The sequence below is a fragment of the Mauremys reevesii genome, linkage group 6 (assembly GCF_016161935.1).
Source record: "Mauremys reevesii isolate NIE-2019 linkage group 6, ASM1616193v1, whole genome shotgun sequence".
NCBI lineage: Eukaryota > Metazoa > Chordata > Testudines > Geoemydidae > Mauremys > Mauremys reevesii.
The window spans coordinates 125,901,740-125,927,103 of record NC_052628.1 but is presented as its reverse complement, the minus strand read 5'-3'; the positions used below and the strand labels follow the sequence as shown (position 1 = coordinate 125,927,103).

The window sequence follows — 25,364 nt, the reverse complement described above, 5'->3', positions numbered from 1 at the left end:
GCCAAGAGGATCCAGCTTTCATAGGCTCACAGGGCACTGAACCCTGAGTCCCTTCAATGATGGATAACTAAAACCTCTCTGTTCCCACTTATATTAGTTAATTGTCTCTGTTTAAAGAGCCATGAAGATTTCCTGGGGTGCAGATTCCGTCCCATGGTGTGATTGTTAAGTGGTCTTCTCCCCTGCTTGTTTAGCTTGATGGCTTTGTTTACCTTTATATATAAATGTGAATTCATTGTCCTCTGCCTGTGATTACACTGATTAGATAAATGCACATTCCTTGGTCTAGGGCAGGCTGGGCTTATGTGCTTCCTGCCAAACATATATTAGGAACCTATTTCCAGCGCAAGTCTCAAACTCTTTCTATACCCTTTGTACCTACACCACATAGTGATTTTTGGAACCAATATGTTACCAGGTTGCATATGATCCTTCACGTGACACCTTTTAAATACAGATTATGACAACCGTGTGTTGGGGCAATGTATGTCAGGCCTGATGTGAGTTATAGTATGATGTGCCATCTGCCAGTTGGTATCCAGGGGTGCCCAGGCTCACTGTCATAATCACTGCTATTAAACTCCCAGTACATTAGTCTCAAACAGCAATTCTGAGGACTTCCATGAAAAATGTAATCAATTGTTTAAATATATTGTCCAAACAGTATCTGTTAAAAGATGCTGAAATCAAGATGTTGAAATCTTTAAGTCAGAGTTCAAGCATTTCTTTGTATTAGATAAAAATGTGTTTGTGAGTCGTGTAAGCTTTATGTACTTAACTATTCTTTTTTTTTGCTTTTAGTGCTTAGATTATGTAAATAATCTGGTAAGAAACTACTCTATAGTCACTTAGCAACCATAGCTGGCTTTTGAAACCAAGATTATTATTATTTTTTAAAATAATATGACTTTAAAATGTCTCTCCAATACTTTGGTTGCATGATTGGAATGTATGCTGTATAGAAGCTTTGTTTCAAAGAACAAAAGTTAAAATTAAACAGAATAAATATTACATGAGGAGGGAACTAACTTCTCAAGTTTCTTTCCCAGCTGGGTTGTTGAAATTCTTGTCCTCAAAATTCCATGGCAATTGTGGAATTAAGGTTTTTATTATTCTCCAGAATCAAATGTCTGTTTAAAAAATGAAAAAGCTTACATCCCTTCTAGTTGCATAGCTAGGTAGTTAGTTCTTGTGCTGTCTATGCAGCATAGACGCCACAGAATGCGTTACAGGCCTCCATTATGTTCTGTCCTGAACCAAAGCTGGTGTATTACAAGGTAGAATGCCTGCTAGGGACAGGTGTCTGATGCTGTCCAACCATCATATTTTAGGCCTTCTGGGGATGCCTGTGTGTCTTTTCCATCCTGCTTTCATTGGATTCAAGTCAAAGATGATTCTCACAGGGAAGATTGGTAGGCATTCAGAGAAAATGACCATACTACCTTAGAGAGCATTGAGCAATCGTTTGAGAGAGCAGGACCTAATTAGTTAGAAGATGGCTTTCTTCATTTGACTTGAATTTGAACCATTTTATGTTTTCAGTCCTCAGAGATGCTTCATTTGAGTGGCGTCCAAATGTCTCTTCAATCTAAATAGTGAGGGGCCATGTTTCAGTCCCATAGGTCAGGACTCAGGCCACCGAAGCATTGTATAGCTTCATCCCCATCTTGTCTCTGCTAATCAAGATGTTTGGTTTGCAAGACATTCTTGATGAAGCGCCCCATTACTGACAACACCTTTGCAGTGTAAGCTTCAAGTTCTTTTGCTGCCCATGTTATCCAAAACAGAGCCCAGATAGGTGAAATTGCTGACGATCTCTACTGGGTCGTCATCCACTAAATGCTGGAGCCCACAGCCTGTTCGAAGTTGCCAACTAGAATAATTTTGGTTTTGCCACAATTAATTTTCAGGCTGATTTTTGCAGGTGAACTTTCCAGGGGTTTAGGTACTGCAATCAGCTTGTCCATTGAATCAACGACTAGTGCTGTGCTGTTGGCAAAATCAGTGTCAGTGAGGTTCTTTGTATTTTAGGCTGTTATGAACTGCCCTTCCCCAGAGCAATTCATTCAAGTTCGAGAGAGACCAGGTGGCTTTAACAATTTGTTGAAAACGACAGTAAGACCTAAATACATGATCATAGGCTACAATTATAGTGAGTAAGTAAAATCTCACTTCCTGCCGGGTGGCCTGGTGAGGCATACTGGCTGCAGTCAGATGAATCCGTTTCTCTGTCTAGAGTCTGTCACCACTTCACCACATCCCACAAAAAAGCTTTTAACTCACTTTAAGTACTGTAGGCAACACATGTGCCCTAAGACAGGCATGCCATAATCATGGCTTCCCCTACTGCTGGAAAACCTGAAACACATACTAAAAAGATAACATTAAAAACAAGAAAGGGTAAAGGTCCTCACTGCAGGGAAAAAGGAGTGTCTTAGGGTGTGTCCTGTTTCGGGGCTCTCCAGTTTCCTAACAATGCGTATGCCTGAATGACATTTACTTAGTGTGTGGTTAAGCTCATAGTCTATGATGGCATTGAAGAGTTCTGGGACAGCAACACATCCTTGTTGAGCATCTGACCTAATTTGCAGGAAGGCGATTCTTTTCCCATTTACAAGAACACAGCCTGAGGAGTTGTCATTTAAGAGATGGAATGTTCTACAATACTTGTCAGAGTCCTGCGAGTTTCAAGGTCAGCCAGAGTGATTCCCTGTCAGAGTCAAACTCTGCCTTGATATTCACAAATACAATTTGAATGGGGTGCTTGAATTCTCTTGTTTTCTCAACAAGCTGTCGTGCTGTGAAATCTGTTCCGTCATGGAACAGCCAGAAGTAAAGCCAGCTTGTTGTGGTCTTCTCTTGCTCCTTAATATATCAGCAGCTTGGGTCAACAAGCCCAAAGTAAAAACTTTCCCAGCGACAGATAGAAGAGTTAATGCCACAATAGTTAAAACAATCTTTCCGCAGCAGTAAATTAATGCCTCTTTGCCTTTTGGACAGGACTGACGCTGGTCCCCAGATATCATTGGATGGCACCTGGAGCCACAAAAGAACAGCTGGCCTAGGGCTTTTTAACAGTTCTGCAGGAATTCCACAGATTCCTGCTGCCCTATTTCCATTAACCTTTGTTGTGGATTGTGATGCTGTAGGATTGAAATATGACCATGTGTATCATTGATAATTGCCACCGTTAGATAATTGCAACAAAACTTCTGTACAAAGTATATCATGTAAGGGAGGGGTGGACAAACTTTTTGGCCCGAGGGCTAGATTTGGGAATAGAAATTGTATGGCGGGCCATAAATACTCACAAAATTGGGGGTGGGGTGCGGGAGGGGGTGAGAGCTCTGGTTGGGGGTGCGGGCTTTGGGGTGGGACTGGGGATGAGGGGTTTGGGGGTGCAGGAGGGTGCTCTGGGCTGGGATTGAGGGGTTTGGAGGGCGGGAGGAGGATTAGGGTTGGGATAGGGGGTTGGGGAGAGGCTCGGGGGTGCAGGCTCCGAGCAGTGCTTACCATAAAAGCTTTGCAGTCTGTGTGGGGCTTTGTTGCTGTGATGCATAGCCAGAAAGGGTTAAGCAGCTTGCAGGCTAATTGACCCAGAGTCAACCATTAGAGACGTTAGAAAAGTGTGTGAATGGTAATTAGGGCCACTCCATGCTAGAATTTTGAAATGCAGCCCTGTATTGTTAGAGAATTGGAGGTGATACTAATTGTATGAGTATATGTGACGGGTTGGGTCACAGAAACCCCCTTGGGGACTGCCACCTGATGAGTTGAGACTACCTCTGAGCCCACTTTCCCTGCCAGCTTGGGACTTCAGTGCCCTGCCTGGTTTGAGCCAGACATGCTAGCCTGCTACAAACCCAGACCCAGGTCTGAACAACATCCCACAAACTGCAGGCTTAACTGAAAACAGCTTAAGAAGTGTTCCTGTCTTCAACACTCAGATGCCCAACTCCCAGTGGGGTCCGAACCTCCAAATAAATCCGTTTTACCCTCTATAAAAAGCTTATACAGGGTAAACTCATAAATTGTTCGCCCTCTATAACACTGATAGAGAGACATGCACAGCTGTTTGCCCCTCCCCCCAGGTATTAATGCATACTCTGGGTTAATTCATAAGTAAAAAGTTATTTTATTAAATACAAAAAGTAGAATTTAAGTGGTTCCAAGTAATAACAGACAGAACAAAGTGAATTACCAAGCAAAATAAAATAAAATAAAACACGCAAGTCTAAACCTAATACAGTAAGGAAGTGATTACAGACAAAATCTCACCCTCAGATGTTCCATTAAGCTTACAGTTTAGCCTCCTTCTAGTCTGGGCCCAGCAGTCACTCAAACCCCTCTGGTTACTGTCCTTTGTTCCAGTTTCTTTCAGGTAGCCTCTCCACCCCTAAAGGATATCTCTTGAGCCAGCTGAAGACAAAATGAAGGGGTCTCCCAGGGGATTAAGTAGACTTTCTCTTGTGGGTGGAGACCCCCTCCTCTCTTCTATGCAAAATCCAGCTCCAAGATGGACTTTTGGAGTCACATGGGCAAGTCACATGTCCATGCATGACTCAGTTTTTACAGGCAGCAGCCATTGCCCACATGCTATCTTGAATGTCTCCAGGAAGACTTCTTATGTGGATTGGAGTCTTCCAAGATCCGTTGTTCATTAAGTGTTTCTTGATTGGGCCCTTAACTTGCAAATTCCTTTCTAAAGAAGCTGACCAAATGCCTTACTAAGGCTACTTAAAATCAAACAAGTACACAGCCAATATTCGTAACTTCAAATACAACAATGATACATGCATACGAATAGGATGAATATATTCAATAAATCATAACCGTTGCAGAGATATGTTACATGGCATATGTAGCATAAAACATATTCCAGTTGTCATATTTGCATTCATAAGCATATTTCCATAAAGCATTATGGGGTGCAACATCACAGTGTACTTATCTTGTTAAATGTTAGCCATGTAAACAGACAGTTTCTGTCTGTCACTATAGCTGTTGATTCAGAGATCAAAAGGGAATATTATTTAAATGAACTGTAAATCTAGGCTATCACTGAGTTTGTCTCTCTTTGAAATGTATAGCAAATCACCTGAGACTGATGGAAAATGAGCAATTGCTTTATGATAATCTGTATAGATAATTATTGGTAATGCTTAGGAAATGGGTCATCTTCGCCTATGGACTCCAAGCTGTGCCTTGGGCCCCAATCCTTTTTATCTCAGATCTGCTTGATGCTTCATACAGGGGAAGCTTAAACCCAAGATTGAGATCTCCAGTCCTAATCTGGAATCACCCTGAATATGAACATTGGACTATAACCTATGGACTATTTCTGAAATAACTCTTTGCAACTACAAAGCTCACCATCTCCACTATGGATCTAATCTCAAGAACTGTACTCATGTCTGTATGTATATTGATCTTTTAACCAATACTCTTTTCTTTTTTAATACATTTTAGTTTAGTTAATAAGAATTGGGTGTCAGCATGTATTTGGGTAAGATCTGAAATATCCATTAACTTGGGAAGTAATGTGTCTGATCCTTTGGGATTGGTAGAACTTTTTTAATATGATTTGACTTGGGTGTCTGGGTGGAGGCCTAAGGCTGGGTTACTTTAAGGGGACTGTGTTATTGTCTTCTGGGTAACCAGTGAGGTATTATAGAAGCTGTTTTGTGCTGGCTTGGTAAATCTAAGTACTGGAATATCCACCAGTTTTGGGGATTGTCAGCTCCATTCTTTGTAGTTCATCCTAATTGAGTGACCTCGGTTGTTTCCCCTGGGACTCCGGTCAAAGTTCCGAACACAGTTTGGATTACAATACGACCATATCTCTTATCAAAGAAGCAATGAGATGTTGTTCAATGATGGTTAAGTTAACAGAAATCCAGGACTGCTTAGCTCTTTTTTTGGGAGCAGTGATGATCATATCAGCATTAGTTATCTGGATCTGAAGCCCATATAGGTGGATTTAGCATCGGTATATTCTAGCTGGGTCTCAAACTTGTTCAGTTTCAACTGCATAGTGATTATTCATTTTTAGGGTAGATAATTTGAATTTTGGTATCCGAGGTGCTTTGCATACACTTTTTACTCTAAAATGGAAATTTGCACAGAATAACTTGTGTTCAGTGTTGCTGAGCTCAGCAGACCAGTAAGTCTGCAAAACTAATGTGACAAAGTTCCTCCTCTACCTTGGTGGGTCCTGTGCTTATTGGCGGATTTGCTCGCCTCACAGATTCACCCTGTGGGTTGGGAAGCAGCCCAGAGACCTTCCCCTCTGGTAGAAGCCACAGTCCAGGTCCATTCCTCCTGTGTTTGATCAGGAGTTGGAAGGTTTTGGGGGAACCCGGGCCCACCCTCTACTCCGGGTTCCAGCCCAGGGCCCTGTGGACTGCAGCTGTCTAGAGTGCCTCCTGGTACAGTTATGCAACAGCTACAACTCCCTGGGCTACTTCCCCATGGCCTCCTCCCAACACCTTCTGTATCCTCACCACCGGACCTGCCTCCTGATATCTGATAACGCTTGTACTTCTCAGTCCTCCAGCAGTGTGCCTACGCACTCTCAGCTTCTTGCATGCCTTTTGCTCCCAGTTCCTCATACACACTTCCTCTCCTCTGGCCTGACTGGAGTGAGTCCTTTTATAGCATCAGAGGGGCCTTAATTAGAGTCAGGTGCTTAAGAGCCTCACCTGACTCTTAGCAGGTTAATTGGAGTCAGGTGTTCTCATTAGCCTGGAGCAGCCCCTGCTCTCATCACTCAGGAAACAGAAAACTGCTTATCCAGTGGCCAGTAGATCTCCCTTCTACTACTCTGCTCTTCCCAACTGGCCTGGGTCTATCACACTAACCAACAATATTATAGACTGTAATATAAAGAAAATGGTAGGATCCTAGAATTTCATTCTTTGTAAAACTCTTAATCATTTGATTTCCCCCCTCCTGATTCATGCTATTTGTACACAAACCTGGAGGCTGTCTTAAATTATTTCATCTCAGATAAAAAGTTTGAGTACACTTAACATCAAAGAATCCCACTGCTTCTGCCCAGATAACTATAGCTTTATAAAAGATGCAAACATAAAGAAAACAGCATTGCAAGATACAGCAACTTCCTAGCCAAACATGCATTGTCAATTGTAGAACATTATTTCTGTTCTCAGAATAAAAAAATAAATGCAATAAAATAATTCAGTACATAAATAGCAGCAAAGAGTCCTGTGGCACCTTATAGACTAACAGATGTTTTGGAGCATGAGCTTTCGTGGGTGAATACCCACTTCAAAATACATAAAGTCTTTTGTACTTATATTGGAATCCTTGGTGAGGGCTGTACTTTTCTGCTTTGGCTAGCAGTCTGATATTTTTGGACCAGCAGAGACATAAACAATACTTTATCACTGTAAACACTTACTTCCGTGAAAACAAGAAGGCTTCTGCTTCCTTGGGCTGAAACTTTCTCACTTTGCAAATTTTTTTGACAGCTGTCTGTGGGCTGATGTTTGAAAACTTCTGTGCCCCCTCAAATATTTATTTTTAGACTGTTCTTTAGAAACTCTTGCCATCCATGATTAATACACCTTTCCCTTATTCCTAAATTTTGTTTCCTCTTTTGAATGTATTAGACTTTTTTTTTTTTTAATTGAGTCATCCTTAACATTTGCTAAGGTTCCACAAAATCGGTTAAATTAGGAATCTTTCTTGTTGCTACTCAAAGCATAGTATGTGAATATACCTGTCCCTAAGTGACATTATGGACTGTAAATTTTTTATCCTCACGTGTTGTAAGTGTATAAACTTTTACTATGGGCTGTGTCTGTATGGGCTTAAATACAACTATTGCCTGGGCTTTCCCCCATGGGAAAATGATCTATTATGGGATTTCTTGTGCCTTCATGTAAACCAATTAGCACTAGCTAATGCCAGAGACAGGGTACAGGACTAGATGCCCTCTGGTATGGCAATTTGTTGTGATACTGAACTAGCGGTTAAGGAACCAGCAGGCTGGTTGACCTGAAAGCAATCCTTAGGAGGACATATTAGAAGAGTATTGAAGTGATAAACAGGGCCATTGCTTGTAGATAGATAACAGGGCCATGTTACATAGACTAGAGTCCTAGGTATGTAGGTCTGTATTGTTAGAGGATTAAAAGTTGAAAGTAATTGTATTTGTCTGTGTTTACCTATATCTTGTTAAAATTTTAACATGATCTAATTAGCTTGTAGGTGCTAAATTTCTGTTCCTGCCTATAATGTTGCATTGCTGTATTCTACTGATTCAGAGATCAAAAGGGGATATCATTTAAATGATACTTGTGGTGTAATATTATTGCCTTGATTCAGGGGTCGGCAACCTACGGCACGCATGCCAAAAGTGGCACATGAGCTGATTTTGCCTGGCATGCGGCTGCTAGCCGGGGTCCTGGCCGCCAGTCCTGCTCAGCCCACTGCCGGCTGAGTGAACGGAACCCCAGGCTGGCAGGAGGCTGAGCGGTGCCAGCGGCCGAGACCCCAGACTGGCGGCAAGCATGCCCCCCGGTTCCCCTTCACCGCACTCGGGTTCTGCAGCTCCTGGGAGTGTGAGCCACCGGGGCGCGGGGCCCTGAGCCTGCTGCGGGAGGGGCGGCAGCAGTGGGCTCACACTCCCGGGAGCTGCAGAGCCTGAGTGTGGCGAGGAGGGAGTCGGGGAGCGCATGTACTCTCCAGGGGAGTTCAGGGGGTGGGGAGGGGAGAACCTAGTCTGGGGAGCAGCTCCTGGGCACGGCTGGCCCCTGGGGTCTATAAAGGCTCGTTGGGATTTGCCCCTCAAGGAACCGATGTGCGAGGGGCAGCACAAGGTGGAAGTTTCACCTAGGTGGCAAAATATCCTTGCACCGGCCCTGCCCCAGGGGGTGTGTGCACCCCAGGTTAAGAACCACTGCACTAAACTGATAAGATCTGCATTTTAATTTAATTTTAAATGAAGCTGCTTAAACGTTTTTAAAAACTTGTTTACTTTACATACAACAATAGTTTATAGACTTACAGAGAGAGACCTTCTAAAAACGTTAAAATATATTACCAGCATGCGAAACCTTAAATTAGAGTGAATAAATGAAGACTCGGCACATCATGTCTGAAAGGTTGCTGAGCCCTGCCTTATTTTCTCTTTGAAATGTGTGATTCTGCATAGTAAAATTACCTGTGAACTGTTTGAATGATTAATTGCCCTATTCTAATGAATGCAACTAGTTACCAGTATATGCCTAGGAAACAAAGGTTAGCTTCAGAGCAACAGTGTACGTTACTTATTCTTCATCCAAGGAAGGCCTGCTGTGATCATTTGCTGCCAAGAGGCTTATTTACTGAACTTCAAGCTATAAAGGAAGTTTCGGGCCTGATCCCTGCTATCTCAGATCTGCTTAAACTTTGACTTGGAAAGTCTAAACCCGTAAGACTGAAGTCTCCAGTCTGCTCTGGCTTAACCCTGCAATTTTCATGGAAGAATTTGAACAAACTCTGCACATGGACTGCCTATTGGACTATAACCTTTTAAATTGATTCCAAAATGATTTTTACAAATCAGCAGCCTCACCATCTCTGCTATGAAACTGACCTAAGGACTTTACTCAAATCTGTATATATAATGATCTTTAACCATAGAAACTCTTTTTTTTTCTTTATTAATAAATCTTAGATTTAGTTAATAAGGATTTGGCAGTAAGTGTGTATTTGGGTAAGATCTGAAATATTCATTGACCTGATGGGTAATGGTCTCTTGGGGTTGGTAGATCTTTATATATGGCGAATAAGGTTTAACCCTCACTATATTAGACTTGGCTGTCTGGGTGGGAGCCAAAGGCTGGATTGCTTAAAGAGAACTGTGTTTTGGCTTCTTGGTAACCAGGAGGACATTACAGAAGCTGTTTGGTTACCTGCTTGGTGAAACCTAATTATAGATTAACCCACCAGTTCTGCGGATCGTCTGTCCTATTCTTTGCAATTTGCCCTGAATGAGCATTCTCAGTATAGCCCCTCCAGTGACCACAGTCAGAGACAGGATGCTGGTATGGCAATTCATGGGTTAATTCATTTATTAGGCTTTGACGTTGTAAGCCTGATTCTCTTCTTCCCCCTTTCCCCCCTCCCCCAACCTGGCCACTGTTAATTTTACCTCATTATTTTTTCACACAAGTATCTTAGCTTCTGCTGTTTACTTTACTTTACTTTTTTTAATCTAGGCTTTGATGACTGGTAGCATACCTGGCTTCATTGATGTTATCATGAACCTTAATTCTCCAGCACTCTTGGAAGACAACCTGATATGGCAGGCAAAAACAGCTGGGAAAAGAATAATCTTTTATGGTGACGACACTTGGGTTAAACTGTTTCCAAAGCATTTTGTGGAATATGATGGAACAACATCATTTTTTGTGTCAGATTATACTGAGGTAAGACACTTTTACAAAGTCAAATTATATACTGAGTGCACAATTTTTTCAAACCTTTAGTGAATACTTTCTTCTCAAAAACCATCGGCCATGTTTTGGAGTATGCAAGACATTGGCTACTAATTGAAAACTGGACTGATGTACCCTATTTTTAAAGTATTCACAGTATGAAACTAGGGATTTTGCTGTTCCCATGAATTTCATGTGGAAGGTGCTTGGATACTGTAATCATGGGGGAGCAATAGAAAACCCTTAGTATAGCTGCATGCTCATTTAAAAAAAACAGTTTTTCCAGGCCTAATTAACTTGAAAAGAGTAAGCATATGCCATTTTGTTTGTCCATTAATGTGCAGGAGATCTGTGAATAACTCCTCTTTAATATTCATGTGATTTACCCACAAAGCTTTGTAGTGGTGGGAGAATAGATCATTTTGTGGAATTTTAAACAAAGCTAGGCATGTTTTCATGCCTGTCCTGCAAAGGCTATCCATGTTGCAGCTTTGGGTGCTTAAGCAAGCCCAGGGGCTCCCTCCTCTGAGCAACTGGTTGCAGAAGGCCAGGGGTGTGGTAGCCAGCTGGCTGCATGGGGGAAGTGTACAGCTCCTACATGAGAGTGGTTCAAACTATTCTTCCCTGCACACCCATTCCAATGCAATGCAGGAGCCCTGGGAGGAACTGTGTTTCTTAAACAAAATGCCTCTGTGCTCCCATGGGGCAGTGCAGTGGCATGTTGGCCCACACATAGGGTAAAATGCAGATGTAAGCAGGCTACTGCACTGGTTTGTTCCTTCTACATAAGCCTGTTTGTGCTAAACTCTCCATCTTGTTCTAAAGGATCAGATTACAGTGGCAGGGATTGAACGATTTCATGGTCTGAAGTCTGGGACTAGTGGCAAAAGTGCAGTCACAGCGTTGAAAGTTTGGTTTCTCACAAATCACCAACAACAGAAATTAATGCAGTTGAACATTAGAAAACAGGGTCTCCTGCCGCACACCTATCACCTCCCCCCACACATATTGCCCTCTCCTGGCCAGTTGTGTGTCTTTGCACCTTAAACATCATGTAAGTCTAATTACTGTGTTCTGTTCCCCCACTTCATTTCTGACATGAATTTAGTGGCTTAAAGGACTACCAAAGTTAGAACCAGTGCTATGTGCCATGCCAAATTTGTAATCCCATAGTTCAGATAGTATTAGAAAGCATTGATTTTGTATAGCTCCCGTAGCTTGTGCAATTATTTTAGCAAAAAGGGAGGAGGGAAATAATCAAGTTTTGAAGTCACTTGTTTCCGTGTGTTGAATATTAAACTGGAAAAATGTCCACAATTTCAGTTAATATTTGGAAGTTGTAATTCCTTCAGTAAACCGTGAGACCGTTAGGTGGCTGCTGCCGTAAGTATTTTCTATTTCCGTGTTTGAAAGGCTAACTCTCTTTGTTAGGCCTGCAGGAGTTAGTGGAAATGGTTTTTTCACCTCTTAACTACATCCATTGCTCCTCTAGAAACGTTGACATGATCTGAAGCTTTCAGTGTGTATTATTCCATTGTTACAAGGCCTTGATTGCTCAGTAGGCAAGTTAGTATTGAACTGAATGTTTACAAAGCTTTTCTTTTGAAATGAGAAGAACTTAGAATGAATGTAAAACTCAAAATGGGCTGTCAAACTGAGTAGAAACAATTTAAAGTTTTTAAGCTATCAAGAGTGAATGGGAAGGGAGGGGCTGGGCTCCTCCAATGAAAACCAGTAGAAGCACAAAAGAGTTAAGATTGGAGACAGTACTCCCTACTGATCAGTAGAGAAGGAGACAGATGTGACACACAGGGGAGTAAGGGACGAAAATTAGGCAAAAGGTTAAACTGTTGTTTTTTTAAGAAAAGGAATGCCCTTCAGTGGCTTGACAGCCCTGTTTTCTTTGATTTTTGTATATATACGTTCTTATCTGTTTTGGGGTCTCTTCAGCTGAAAGGGGTGACGTGGGGGCCAAGACTTTTAAAACTGGGTACCTACAGTTAAGGTTCTGGGCTTCAAGCTGATTTACACAGCACCCTGCAGTTCTCACTTAACTTCTATGGAGCTTGAACGTGGTGCCAAATGAAGCAACTTAATTTTCCTTTACTTGTAGTAGAATATGATTTTTCTAAAATGTTTTACTTTCATCTACAAGGTTGATGATAATGTTACCAGGCATTTGGATAGTGTCTTAAAAAGAGAAGACTGGGATATACTAATACTTCACTACCTAGGATTGGACCATATTGGTCATCTGACTGGACCAAACAGCCCATTGGTGGGACCAAAGCTTTATGAAATGGATAACATCCTCAAGAAGATTCATACTTCACTCCTCTCCAAGGTGAAACACTTACTTCTGGACACAAATCTAATAGTGATAGACTAACACTGCTATAATATTCCTGGAAGACTAAGGTGATAGTTATTTCAGTATACTTCAAATTGGCGTGTCTTACTCCCCAGGAAGTATGTAATGCTGTAGCAATATTTCCTGTTTTTAAAGATTTTACTTTCACAACAGATATTCTTGAGTACACTGGCCAAGACTTTGAAAAGCAGGTGCCTAAAGTTAGGTGCCTAAAGGCATATTTAGGCTCCTAAATGTAACCTGCTTTTCAAAAGTGGTGGTGAGCACGCAGGAGCTGCTATCGAAGTCATAGGAAGAAAAGACTGTCAAAACTCTGCAGGATCAGGTCCTATTTTAAAATGTTCAAGCTATTACAATACTATATAAGCACAATCAATCTAATGTGATAAGGGGTATCAACCTAAATCACTTTAATGTGGGTGCAATGTGTTTCCATTCTGCAGTGCTAGCAATTGTGCGTATGTTTCAGATCAGTGTTAACACACAAGAACACTCAGTTAAAGTTCAGCTATAACTAACACAAAGCTACAAAAAGGAGGAAATGAAGTTAAAGCATCTAACAGAACTCCACTGAAAGCTGCTACTTTGCTACTAGAACCATCATGTGCTAGGACTCCTGGGGTTGTTCTGCGCCAAAAAGTTAAAAATTCTGCGTATCATATTTTAAAATTCTGCAAACTCTGCATATTTTATTTGTCAAAATAACACTATCATCATGCCAGTTTCACTCATTTTAGTAATTTATTTCAAAATATCTGTCAGCAAGTATGTCTGTGACAATACAGACAATAAAAAAGATTCAGGAAATGTTTTTTGACAAATAGATTCCTTACTAGGCATCTTAGTACAGAATTTTGAGTAATAATTCATTTAATCCACAATACTGAAACGTGTTTCCTGCACCCTTCGGAAGTAGTGAAAAGGCTTGGGGGAGTCAGGGGTAATGGAGGAGCTGAGGGAGGGGAAAGTAATTGCTTGGGAAGGAGCCTGGGAGTGAATTTGGAGGGTTGTTGGATGTGGGTGGGAGAAGTGTGGAACAGTTTGGGGTTTTTTGGGGGGAGGGGCAGGGATTGTTCTAGAGTTGGGGAGCCTCCCCCATGCAGACCCTGGCTGACTCCTAGTCTCTCCCATTCAGTCAGGCACATCTGCCCCTTTCCCCACATGTCCCTGCATCTCTGCTCCCCATTCAGCCAGGCATAGCTGCCTCTGTCCCCTTGTGGTCCTGCATCCTCACACCCATTCAGCCCTGGCTCAGTGTTAGCCCCTCACTAGCTCCTGTGATCCTGCCCTAGTCTCTCCTCCCCACTAGCCCATCTGTGTGACACCCCTCCTGCCCAGCAGCCTCGTGTGCCCTGCTCTGTCCGTCCACCCCATATGCTGTGCCTCCTCACCTGGCTCCCCAGGCAGGGTGCTGTGAGGAAGGCAGCCTCCCTCTCCACAGCTGCTCTGGCCTGTGAGCCAGCTGCCCTCTCTTCTGGTGTTGCATCAGCCCCGGTAGGCAAAAGGTGTGACTACAGCATGATCCCTCTTGCAGCTTCCCTTTGCCTTCCCGTCAGAATCAATTACTCTGCAGAGGGAGGGGGAAATCGGTGGGAAACATTAATTCTGCGCCTGTGTAGTGGCGCAGAATTCCCCCAGTAGTACGTTACTGTAGACATACTGCAACCTTAACTCTGCCCCAGCACGAATGCCAGGTTCCCAGCACTTCAACACCAGCACCACCACAAATAGCTCTAACTTCATCACCTCTATCCTTTCTGCGCAGTTCTGGGGAATCACACTCCTTAATCTATGGCGTGGGAGGGGAAAGTGGGTGCTGGAAAGCTGTTACCATTACTGGGGCAGAGTTACGGTGGTGTATTCTCTGTGGTGAAGTTTGTTTCTAGGTGGAGGAACCGAGAGTATATACGGTTGAATGACTTGACTTCATTTCCTTGCTCTTATGCTTTTGTCGATATGATGTGTACTGAAATTTGAACTGGCAGTTTATGTATTTTCCAGTCTTAAGATTGAGAGGATCTCTAGCCAAAACAGTGTCTACTTTCACGAAGCCCAGGATTTTTGTGGAAGTGCCCGGCAAAAAAGTCAAAATCCTCAAAGCTGTCTAGTTGGCTCAGGAGCTCCACTAAAATGCTTTGAAGATTTTCCTCTGTAACACAGCACAAATGCTCATGGACTAGAAAAACAATTCCCCTCCACTCTATAAGGCCCCTGTTTTAGGCAGAGGGCACAGCTGGAAGCATGTCACAAAAGCCAATATTATACTGCAATCCTAATGTTCAAAAGTGCAGCTGAATTTTTTCTGAAAACGAAATGTGTGTGTTCTACTTAGGTGGTTTTTGTTGTTGTTGTTTTTTTTGGTTGACTCTGAGGCTAGTAGTTTCAGAAAGGCTCTTCTCCACAGCAGCGCCTCTGTTTGCGAAGAACAGGATTAACTCCTGAGCTAGCTGGTTACTCTGAAAGATCCTAGTATTTGTTAGAGTAACTATTGTTTTGTCTCGGATCCGTTTCTCTTTTGAAACCATTCATTTGGCTCAAGAGCTCCACACTTGATTTGCAAAAAGAATAGGAGTATTTGTGACACCTGAGAGACTAACAAATTTATGCTTTTTTTTTTTTTAAAAAGGAGAAAAACTTTAAGAATTGGAGTTTTTCCTCTGCTATCCTTGCTTTAAAATTTCAAAATTAAGGAGAAGAGTGGAAGCAGTGTCAAAATCCGACATCCTGGCAATGTACCTGTACTGCAGTCAGCAGTTGCTGAGTGCATCTCTGCTAATCTGCTCTGGAAGCAGAGCCATTTTAAAAACAAATTATTAGAGGAAATATTTTTATTAAAATGGTAAAAATAATAAAATTCTTCTGAAGCATGTGCATGTCTGATATTACTGAAACCTTTTTTTTCTGCGAGTTGCAGGAAGAAGAATCTTCTTTGCCCAACTTACTTATTGTGTGTGGTGATCATGGGATGTCCGAAACAGGCAGTCATGGAGGTTCCTCAGAGGAAGAAGTTCACACACCTCTGCTATTTATCAGCTCTGCTTTTGAAAAGAGAAATGGTAAGTGTCACAGATCCTAGCGAGTGTCCCTTTCTGGCCACCCACTAGGACTGCTGTGAGTAGGGTCACCATATGTCTGGGTTTTCCCAGACATGACTTACCTCTTCTTTTGGTCCTCTGATCTCTATCCAGGCGGATTTTTGAAATGTGAACAAGTGTCTGTGATTTCTACTTGCTCATCCTTTTTCCAACATTGATTCTGGTAGAACTGCAATTCCTGATGTGGCCTAATAGCAGCGTGCGTGTTTACTGATTTACCAACCTTACTTCTGTGCTGCTGCTGCTGGTGGCGGCGCTGCCTTCAGAGCTGGGCAACTGGAGAATGGCAGCTGTTGGCCGGGTGCTCAGTTTCCCCAGCCCCAGTTCATCCTCTGAGTCCCTTTATAGACTGCTGCTGGGGTCGCCTGCTGCTTTTGTTGTGCCTTTATGTAATTTTCCACAGCTCTCAAACCCCCTTCCCTTTCGACAAGGTGAAGAAGTGTCTTCCATCTAGAACAAACCCATTGTCCCAAGATGCTTTACTCTGAATAGACAATTGTTAAGTGCAGATCACTTACCCTTCTCTCTGGCCTGGTGGAGACATGACACAATCATGCTAATTCATGGTGGATCCACATACATGTAGGCTTTCCATGACATGGTAACTTCATGATACAATTTCATAAAATATCCACACTTCAGAAGTGGTACAGACAGAACCCCCACTTTGTCACAGTAAGGATGGAAGAATTTCAGTCTCTTTTTTATTAAAAACTATTCAGAACTGTACAATTGAAGGTGATTTTTAAACAGTCTTTTAGAATATGCTTTCATCTCTAGTTTAGTTCATAATGGCTCTAAACTTTCAGGTTCAAAGCTTTGTTATACATTGGTGTAGATCAGGGGTTGGCAACTTTTCAGAAGTGATGTGCAGAATCTTCATTTATTCACTCTAATTTAAGGTTTCACGTGCCAGTAATACATTTTAACATTTTTAGAAAGTCTCTTTCTATAAGTCTATAATATATAACTAAACTATTGTTGTATGTAAAGTAAATAAGGCTCTTAAAATGTTTAAGAAGCTTCATTTAAAATTAAATTAAAATGCAGAGCCCCCCAGACCAGTGGCCAGGACCCGGGCAGTGTGAGTGCCACTGAAAACCAGCTCGCGTGCCGCCTTTGGCACCCGTGCCATAGGTTGCCTACTCCTGGTGTAGATCGTTACGTTACATAAGACACTTTCTCTTTACAGATAGTTTAACAAGGCTTTGCGTTAGTAGAGAAATAAACTGTAACACATTGGCCTTGTGTGTTTACTATCCTTGGTGTGCATTGATGTCCTGCTAAAACGTGACCTCTGTGTTTTAGCCTCTTAAGAAACAATCTGTTTTCCATGTGGCCGTCACTTTAGGACTGGCTAACTTCCCAAAGGCTTCAGGAGTCTATTAAAGGGGTCTTTTCTGAAGAAGTAGGCTGATTATTGGCCGCTAGGAGACAAGATTGGAACTGAATTGCTGCTTGAAGCGAGTTCTGCCTAACCTTGCCTTTCCCTGAGAAGAGCTGCTTCCTGCCCTTCTCTTGTGCCCCAGATCAGTGGTGGGGCAGTAATGTCCGTTCCCGGGGCTGAGTGGGAGGACTAAAGACTGACTGGGGGTGTTAGGGAGAGAAGTGGGGTCTTGCTGTAGAGGGGCAAGAGGTTGAAATACTGACAATGTGGATGCCTGGCTCCAATCCCGGAATGCAGAAGGCTGAGCGTGAGTGTAGTCAATCTGTTGGTCAAGTTTCTAATTGTACGGCACTAAAGGTTTTTCTGATGGACACCACATTCCATTGTGAAAAGTGCATTAGTCCATAGTAAGAGGAAAAGGGAGGGAATGTCACTGTGGCTTGTTTGTGTTTATAAAGATATTTATTCCACGGTTTGCATAACTTTTAATTACATTCAAACACTTTGTCCAAATAATCAATTAAATTAAGTTACAGTGAGATAAATTTGCTCTGTCCCCTGCTCCCTGGCCTCCCGCCACCCATTTGCTATGACATCTGACTTTCTTGCTTTTAAATCTTGCCCTCAGATACTTGGCTTAGTCCTCTTGCTGGAAGTTACTTCAGCACAGCTGATGCACTTCCATCTGCAGAGCTGGTGTCCAGCTGATGCACTCAACACTGTGTCAACAAGGGCAGTTGGGTTGCTTTCAGATATTGAAATAACCAAGTCAAGAGCTGATTGTTGCTCCCAGTTAAATGTTATCAATGTCAACTGCATGACACCTTGAAGAGTCTTGTGAAGTTATGGCATTTTGTCCCTTGATATTTATGTTACTAATAGTGAGCCTTGCAACTCATATGTAGTTTTCCCTTGCTATCTATTCTCTCTCTAGTTGGAATTTTAGTCACTCTTTCTAAATGGTCTTACTCTTGCAAATGAGCAAATAATTCAGGCTATGTTTAATTTGGTAGATCTTGTTTATGCAAATTGGGTAATCCTACTGGCAGTTATATTTGAATTAGTGTGCTGGTCAAGTATTACTTGTGTAATGTATCAGGGAGATGCAAATCCCAATTGCTATTAAATAAGTTTGGTATAATCTACATATCAACCAGTTGTTACCCACTGGAATACTTCATTGGTAACTTTTTATCTTTAATGGCAGGAGAGAGTCCTGTGGCATCTTATAGACTAACAGACGTATTGGAGCATGAGCTTTCGTGGGTGAATACCCACTTCGTCAGATGCATTTTTGTCTTTAATGACATTCTGAAAGTTGCTGAGACTAGCATGCAAGGATTACATGCAAAGAAGACTTAAGGATTGTAGGTGGCATTTTGAATGAACATGGGAATAAATAGAAACGGTCTGTGACATTCTGCTTAGGACTCCCAGAACTGTAAGCCACTGTTACCCTCTGTCTCAGCAAATGAGAGCTTTGTTGCTGCTAAACTATGCATCAGGCCCCTGACCAGCAGCCTGTCTGCCTTGCCAGCAAACTCCTCAAGGCTCTGCCAGTTTAAATCTTGCCTTACAGGTAACAATCTGTGAACATGAGTTCCCCAGAGATGTCTCCCAGCAGTGTCTGTTCTCTCTCGCTGGACACTCACAGAAATTGTTTCCTGCCTCCAGACACATCAGTCTGTTAGGTTTGCTGAAAGCTCTCACTTAGTTCAGTATAACAGCACTGAGATGGTTTGTATTAAAACTAAGAAAAAGTTTATTAATGAGGAACAGAGGCCATGTCTATACTTCCACTGATGTCGGCAAAGCCTATGTCGCTCAGGGATGTGAGAAAAGCACCCCTCGAGCGACATACATTTTGCACAGCATTATGTTGGTTGGAGACGCCCTCCTGCCTACCTAGCTACCACCGCTCATTTAGGTGGTTTTATTATGTCGATGGGAGAGCTCTCTCCTGTTGGTATAGTGCAGCTACACGAGCGGCCTTACAACTGTATCGGTATAGCTGTGCTGCTGTAAACTTGCTAGTGTAGACATGACCAGAGATTTCAGTGATTCTAAGCAAGAATAAAAGACAGTTATGGTTACAAACAAAACATGTTTTCAGTCACTAAAACGTAATTTTAGCAAGTTACAATCTTTACATAAGCAGGTTTCTCACTTAGATCAAGTTACCAGCAGCTCCTGCCTTTCAGGCCAAGAGAATCCCATGTTCATATGCTCAGAGGGTTCTGTTCCCTATGTGGTCTAAGTCATAGCTAACTCCAGTGGCTTTTTGCTTCCTTGTATTTTCCAAAGTTCATTGTCTTTGCCTTAAGAGTCAGGGTGATCTGCTGGGAAGCAGGATTCAGACTCTGGGGTCCCAAGTGTGCTAACTAAGCTGATTTCACATCCTCATCATAATTTGCTCTTCTTCTGGGTTTGATTACTTTGTTTACCTTCTGTGTAATTGTTCTCTGCCTGTAAACCCTCTGGTCAAAGTCCCTCTGTCTAGGGCAGGCTGGGTTTATGGACTGCTTTCCAAACACGTTTTAAGAACCTGTTTCCAGTGCATGCCTATAACTCTTTGTATGCAACCCACAGTGATTTCCAGGACCAGCGTTTCACTGGTTTACATATGATACCTTACACGGCACCCTTTAGATCAGGAGTGGGAAAACGTTTTGGCTTGAGGGCCACATCGGGGTTCTGAAATTGTATGGAGCACTGGGTAGAGAAGGCTGTGCCTCCCCAAACAGCCTGGCCCCCGCCCCCCCCATCAGAACCCCCGACCCATCCTGCTCCCCCTGCTCCTTGTCCCCTGACCGCCACTCTGGGACCCCACCCCCTATCTAACCCCTCCCCTGCTCCCTTTCCCCTGACTGCCGTGACCCCTGCCCCCCTGGGACTCCCATTCCTATCCAACCCCCACTGTTCCCCATCCCCTGACCGTCCCCCCGAACCTCCGCCCCATCCAACTGCTCCCTGTCCCCTGACTGCCCCCCAGGACCTTCTGCCCCTTATCCAATCCCCCTGCCCCCTTACCATGCCGCTCAGAGCAGCAGGACTGGCAGCCGCGCCTCCCGACCGGAGTTAGCCACGCCACCGTGCTGCCCTGCAGGAGCTCGTAGCCCCACCGCCCAGAGCGCTGGCGGCACAGCGAGCTGAGGCTGCGGGGGAGGGGGGACCCTCCCCGGCCGGGAGCTCAAAGGCTGGGCAGGACAGTCACGTCGGCCATAGTTTGCCCACCTCTGCTTTAGATACTGTTGCCATAATATGTATCTAAATATGTGTGTTGGGAACACTGAGTGTGTCAGGCCTGATATAAGTTGCAGTATGGTGGACCCTCTGCCAGTTGGCATCGAGGGACTCTTAGGGTCACGCCATCAAAGCAAGACTAAAAATGAGCAGAGAACTTCTAATGCTCTTACAAGGCGCTATAAGAGTAATAGATACTGGAGTGATCTTTTTTCAGGAAGTGAATTTATTTATAGCAAGACCCATCTTGGCTATTCTTGTAGACACTAGCACTTAAAAGTATCTTTTAAAATGCCGTCATGTAGCTTGCAAGGCACACACAAGGAAACACTGATAGTTTTCCAGAAAGTTAGTGCCTGACACAGCAAGCACTTAAGCACATATGTATGCACACAATAGCACTTATGTGAGTGAAGTTATTCATGTGTTGAAGGGTCTATGGGATTGGTCTTGAGGCCCTGATCCTGTAAGCTGCAGCATGCGGTGGTACCCTGTGCAAAGCCTCATTGAAATCATTAGGCCTGCAATAGCAGAATTGCAGCCTTAGTTCCTCCTGTTTAAAATCTCTTGTGCTTTTTGCCTAGCATGTTGGAGCCCAGATATTAAGTCAGTCTTTGGGTGTCATCTCAATACAGATAATAAGTTTCAAGAAAATGATGAATATACATTATTTCAAATTATTAGTCTCAGAATTTTTTAAATCCAAGAATAGTTCACAGTGTACGCTTCAGTGAATGTCACCTCCAGCTTCTTTAGTGTTTTATATAGTACAGGGATTGTCATGCACTTTCATAATGTGGACCACAACTTAGTTCAAAGGGTGGTTTCATGGACCATCCTGTCCTATTCATAATTACATGTATGTTTGCTTAAAACTACAATAATTACTAATGTGGAAGAGTAATGTTACGTAAGAATTTAATAACACTTTTGCTTTCCTCTATTGCGGTGCAGCAACTGGAAAGGAAGAGGAGCTAGATTGTGACCAACCAATTTTTTTTAAGAAGCCCCTGGTGTGGGAAGATGTCTGATCTAGTTCACATGAACACGTACGGAGACTACCCAAGCTTGCAGCTCCACCTTCCAAATCAGAATCATTTTGTAATATAAGTATTCTCCTTCTTATTCTAGGCCCTTTAAAACAGCCAGAACTTGTGCAACAGACGGACTTAGCTGCTACGTTGGCGATAGGTCTTGGCCTGCCAATTTCAAGAAACAGTGTTGGGAATATTATACTCTCCGTTATAGAAGGGAAGACAATGAGAGAACAACTAAGGTTCTTGCATTTAAATGGGTTCCAGCTTAGTAGACTACTTCAGGAGAACATGCCGACATATGAAAAAGGTAAGTCAGTTGAGGTTATTTTTCTGGTATCCAGCAGTGTCCTGTTTCTCTGTCAGCAGGAGACAGTTAAACTTCAATTTGAGGTTTTTAGGAACAAGAACACAACTCACCAGTACAAACTGATAGGTCAATCGAGGTGAGTTCTGAGAACAGTACATGCTAAATTAAGCATATTAGTGTTTGTTATTGCATGCCATTTTAAATTAAGGTTCGTAGATATGGGGTCAAAGGGCAAGAGACATGATCACATAAAGTAGGCATCTCAAGTAAAGTCAGATGTGACTGAAGTTTGATATGTAAATCCATGAATGAGGCACTCTGTGCAGGGGCTACTGACTTCTATGTAATTAAAGAAATAATGCCAAACTTCACTACTTTAGTGTTATGATAGCACATGTTTCTCAAAGAAATTAGTAGCTGAGAATATATATAAAGGCCTCATTCATCACTGTCAAAGCCAGCACAGAAATCTGTTGCTTGCTACCAGCACCTAGGGTATTTAAGAAGAGACTATTCTCCTAGCAGAGGGAAGAAAACTGAAGCTGTCAAGGAAATTTAGATTCCTCCCCATCCCCCCAAACAAAATCCTCAGCATAACAAAGGCAAAGGGAGCATTTGTGTAAGAGACATTATAATTCTTGTACAAGATGCCTCCTTTTGTTCTACCCTCTGCAGTCAGTCTTAACTTGTGACCACCTGACATTTCTTATGTATATATACTTGTTCATGGACAAAAAGGTAGTCAGTGCCCAGTACAGAGAAACAGACCCATGCATAACTTGCTAGCTATTGGAAAGGATTCAAACACAGCAGTTCAAAATCCGGAACTTTTTGAATCTACTGCAGAGAATTGCTGACTTGGGGTCAAAACAGGCATGACTCTGGCCATAATTATACCATCATGGTAAAGATTTGCAAAGAACAAAAACCTCTTAGTATCAATGATCATCTGTAACCAGTTATCCCCACTGAACAGCTGGTGGTTTGCAATCTCCTGAATGGGATTTCTCAATGTGCTTGCAGAAATTCCTCCAGAGGCAATGCAAAATTAAGTGTCATTCGTGGATCACATCCAAATGGGTCTTTGTGGGCAGGCAAGTACAAATGTGCTGAAAGCCAGTCCAGTTTTCACTCTCAGCCAATCTTGCACGCTCACTATGGAAACAATCCTGAAGGGAGGGGAGCGTACCTAGAGGGTGAATTCCCCAAATCTAAGTACTTATCCCTTCAGCTTACTTGGGCAGCTCTGTCAGTTGCATGTTCGGAAAAAGAAAGCCTAGACATGGCCATGTGGGCTCAGACCAGTGGTTCGTAGTCCAGTATCATGTCTTGGCCAGTAAAGGTGCAAGAGACCCTGTAGTGAGCAGTTATGGCATAACATTCCCTTTGGGCAAGTTTCCTCCTACCTCCTGTTAGAGGCTGGCTTCCGAGCTGAAGCACAAGTATCTCTTCCTCCCAAACCTGGGAGTAACCAGAGGTCAAAGCTTCTCTGTGGCAATGGATATTATGCTCCAGGCAGAGAAAGACGTAATGTGTTTCAGGACCATTCATACAAAGGATATAGAAAAGAATTCAGGTCTTCCTCCTACTTCTCCACTGGCCCAGAAGGCATTTCTGTGAACTTCATAGACAGCCTGGGACACCTCCAGGAAAGACTAGACTTTTTATAGCAGGGACCTGGACCGCCTACAATTAACAGCCTGTATCTTTGTACAGTGCTGTTTGTTGTACAGCAATGGGGCCTACAGCTAAGCACCAGAACAAAGTGGGTAGCTGCCCTTGCTGCTATTAGAGCTTGAGAAACCTTTATGCTCAAGGTAAATTCTTCTCTCCATAATTCTTGGAAAATAGTTATCCCATTTTGTTTCAATCCTTAGCACACCTTTAGAAGCGGGTGGCATAAATGGGCACTCCAAGAGCAATACAAAATCTCAAGCATATGAAGTGAACACACCAATTGTTCCTTGTTCATCTCATTCCAACCAAAATGTCAGGCCTTAAGGCCTCAAAGTTGCACCAGGCAAGATGTTAAAATCTTGCACCATTTACATGCTAAGTTTCTGGGTTACCATTCATGGAGGTTTTCAAGATACCTGACAGTGTGGGAGACAAGTCTGAGGCTCATCAGAGGAAGTCTTGCAATTTAGGCTTCCATTCCTCTATACAAGCACCCTTTGGTAGAAAAAGGTGCGACTGTATTGGATCTCACATACTTTTTTAAATTTACAAGGATTTGCTTTTTAGGGGCAACTTCTATTTCTGCTGATAATTTTACCATAATAATGATATCTGCTTTATCCTTTATCCCCATGTCTGTGAATCACTGCTCACTACTTCCCACTCGTGATGAATGAGAAGAGAAGCTGTGCAGCAGAATGAGAAATTTCTTGCCTGCTAATTTTCTTTCTTTTAGCAGATTCTCTTCTCATACAGCCCGCTATGATAGTCTGGTAAATGACTGGAATACAAAATAATTTTTTTTCTCTAAAGAGAGACTTGAAGGCAATTATATATTTAGGTTAGTTAATGTAATTTCAGGTTGTCTGAATGCTAATAGGTTGCTGGAGGGCTTCTACAGGTTTTAAAAAATTCTTCTAGTGGCCTGAGTTGAACAGCAGGGCTTAGATCATAACATAAGAACGGCCTTACTGGGTCAGACCAAGGGTCCAGCTAGCCTAATATCCTGTCTTCCAACAGTGGTCAGTGCCAGGTGCCCCAGAGGGAATGAACAGAACAGGGAATCATCACGTGATCCATCCCCGTCACCCATTCCCAGCTTCTGGCAGCTGGAGCCTTGAGTACCAGTTGGATCGCCTCTACAGAGGAGATGCAATACTTATTTGTGATGGAGAAGCTGCTAACCAAAAATTAGCAGGGATAAGAAACTTTTCATTCAAGGAGGAGATTGGTTGTGAGTTGAAGCTTGCAAACACTGTGTTTTGGCCAGTTAAAAACTATGATGCCTTGAGAAATTTCAGATGATGGATATAAATATAAAATAATTTTTTCTAAAAGTAGTCTGAACTTTTCTTGTCCCTTGAGGCCAAAAGCAGTAGGATCTTTTGAAGGGGAAAATGATCAAGGAGTAACTGAGGCTAAGGTAGTGAACTGAAAAAAAATCTGTCCAGTGTGTAGCATCAGCAATAAATGTATTAAGTATGATGCTTGGGTGCCTGAAAAAAGGTAGAGGGGTGTGTGTGTGTGTGTGTATATGTGTATGTATATCATCGGGAATCCCTCGAAGTTGAGGATGATTGTCTTTCATGGATTGTCCATTTCAAATGATCTGTGGGTCTGTTGATGACTGATGAGGCCTATTCTGGAGCTGCAGACTCTGCCGCATTGCAGATGTGTTTCCGAGCAGGGAGGGTGACCTTGGGGTATTAGTTCGGGCCATACTACGCGCTGTCTCACTTCTGTTCTTCCGTTACATGTAGTTGCATCTGATTTTCAAAGTGCTGAGTTCCCTGTCTCCA

At 42.7% G+C, this 25,364-nt stretch overlaps 1 protein-coding gene across 5 annotated transcripts in view; it reads left to right on the top strand.

The window, feature by feature from the left end:
* PIGG (phosphatidylinositol glycan anchor biosynthesis class G) overlaps positions 1 to 25,364 on the top strand; it is a 129,309-nt gene that overhangs the window by 8,890 nt on the left and 95,055 nt on the right. For all 5 annotated transcript variants that reach the window (XM_039545180.1, XM_039545181.1, XM_039545182.1 and 2 more), the window contains exons 3-6: positions 10,230 to 10,439; positions 12,604 to 12,792; positions 15,734 to 15,875; positions 21,676 to 21,888. In XM_039545180.1, the coding sequence (XP_039401114.1) occupies positions 10,230 to 10,439; positions 12,604 to 12,792; positions 15,734 to 15,875; positions 21,676 to 21,888 (754 nt within the window). The remainder of the gene's footprint in view (positions 1 to 10,229; positions 10,440 to 12,603; positions 12,793 to 15,733; positions 15,876 to 21,675; positions 21,889 to 25,364) is intronic.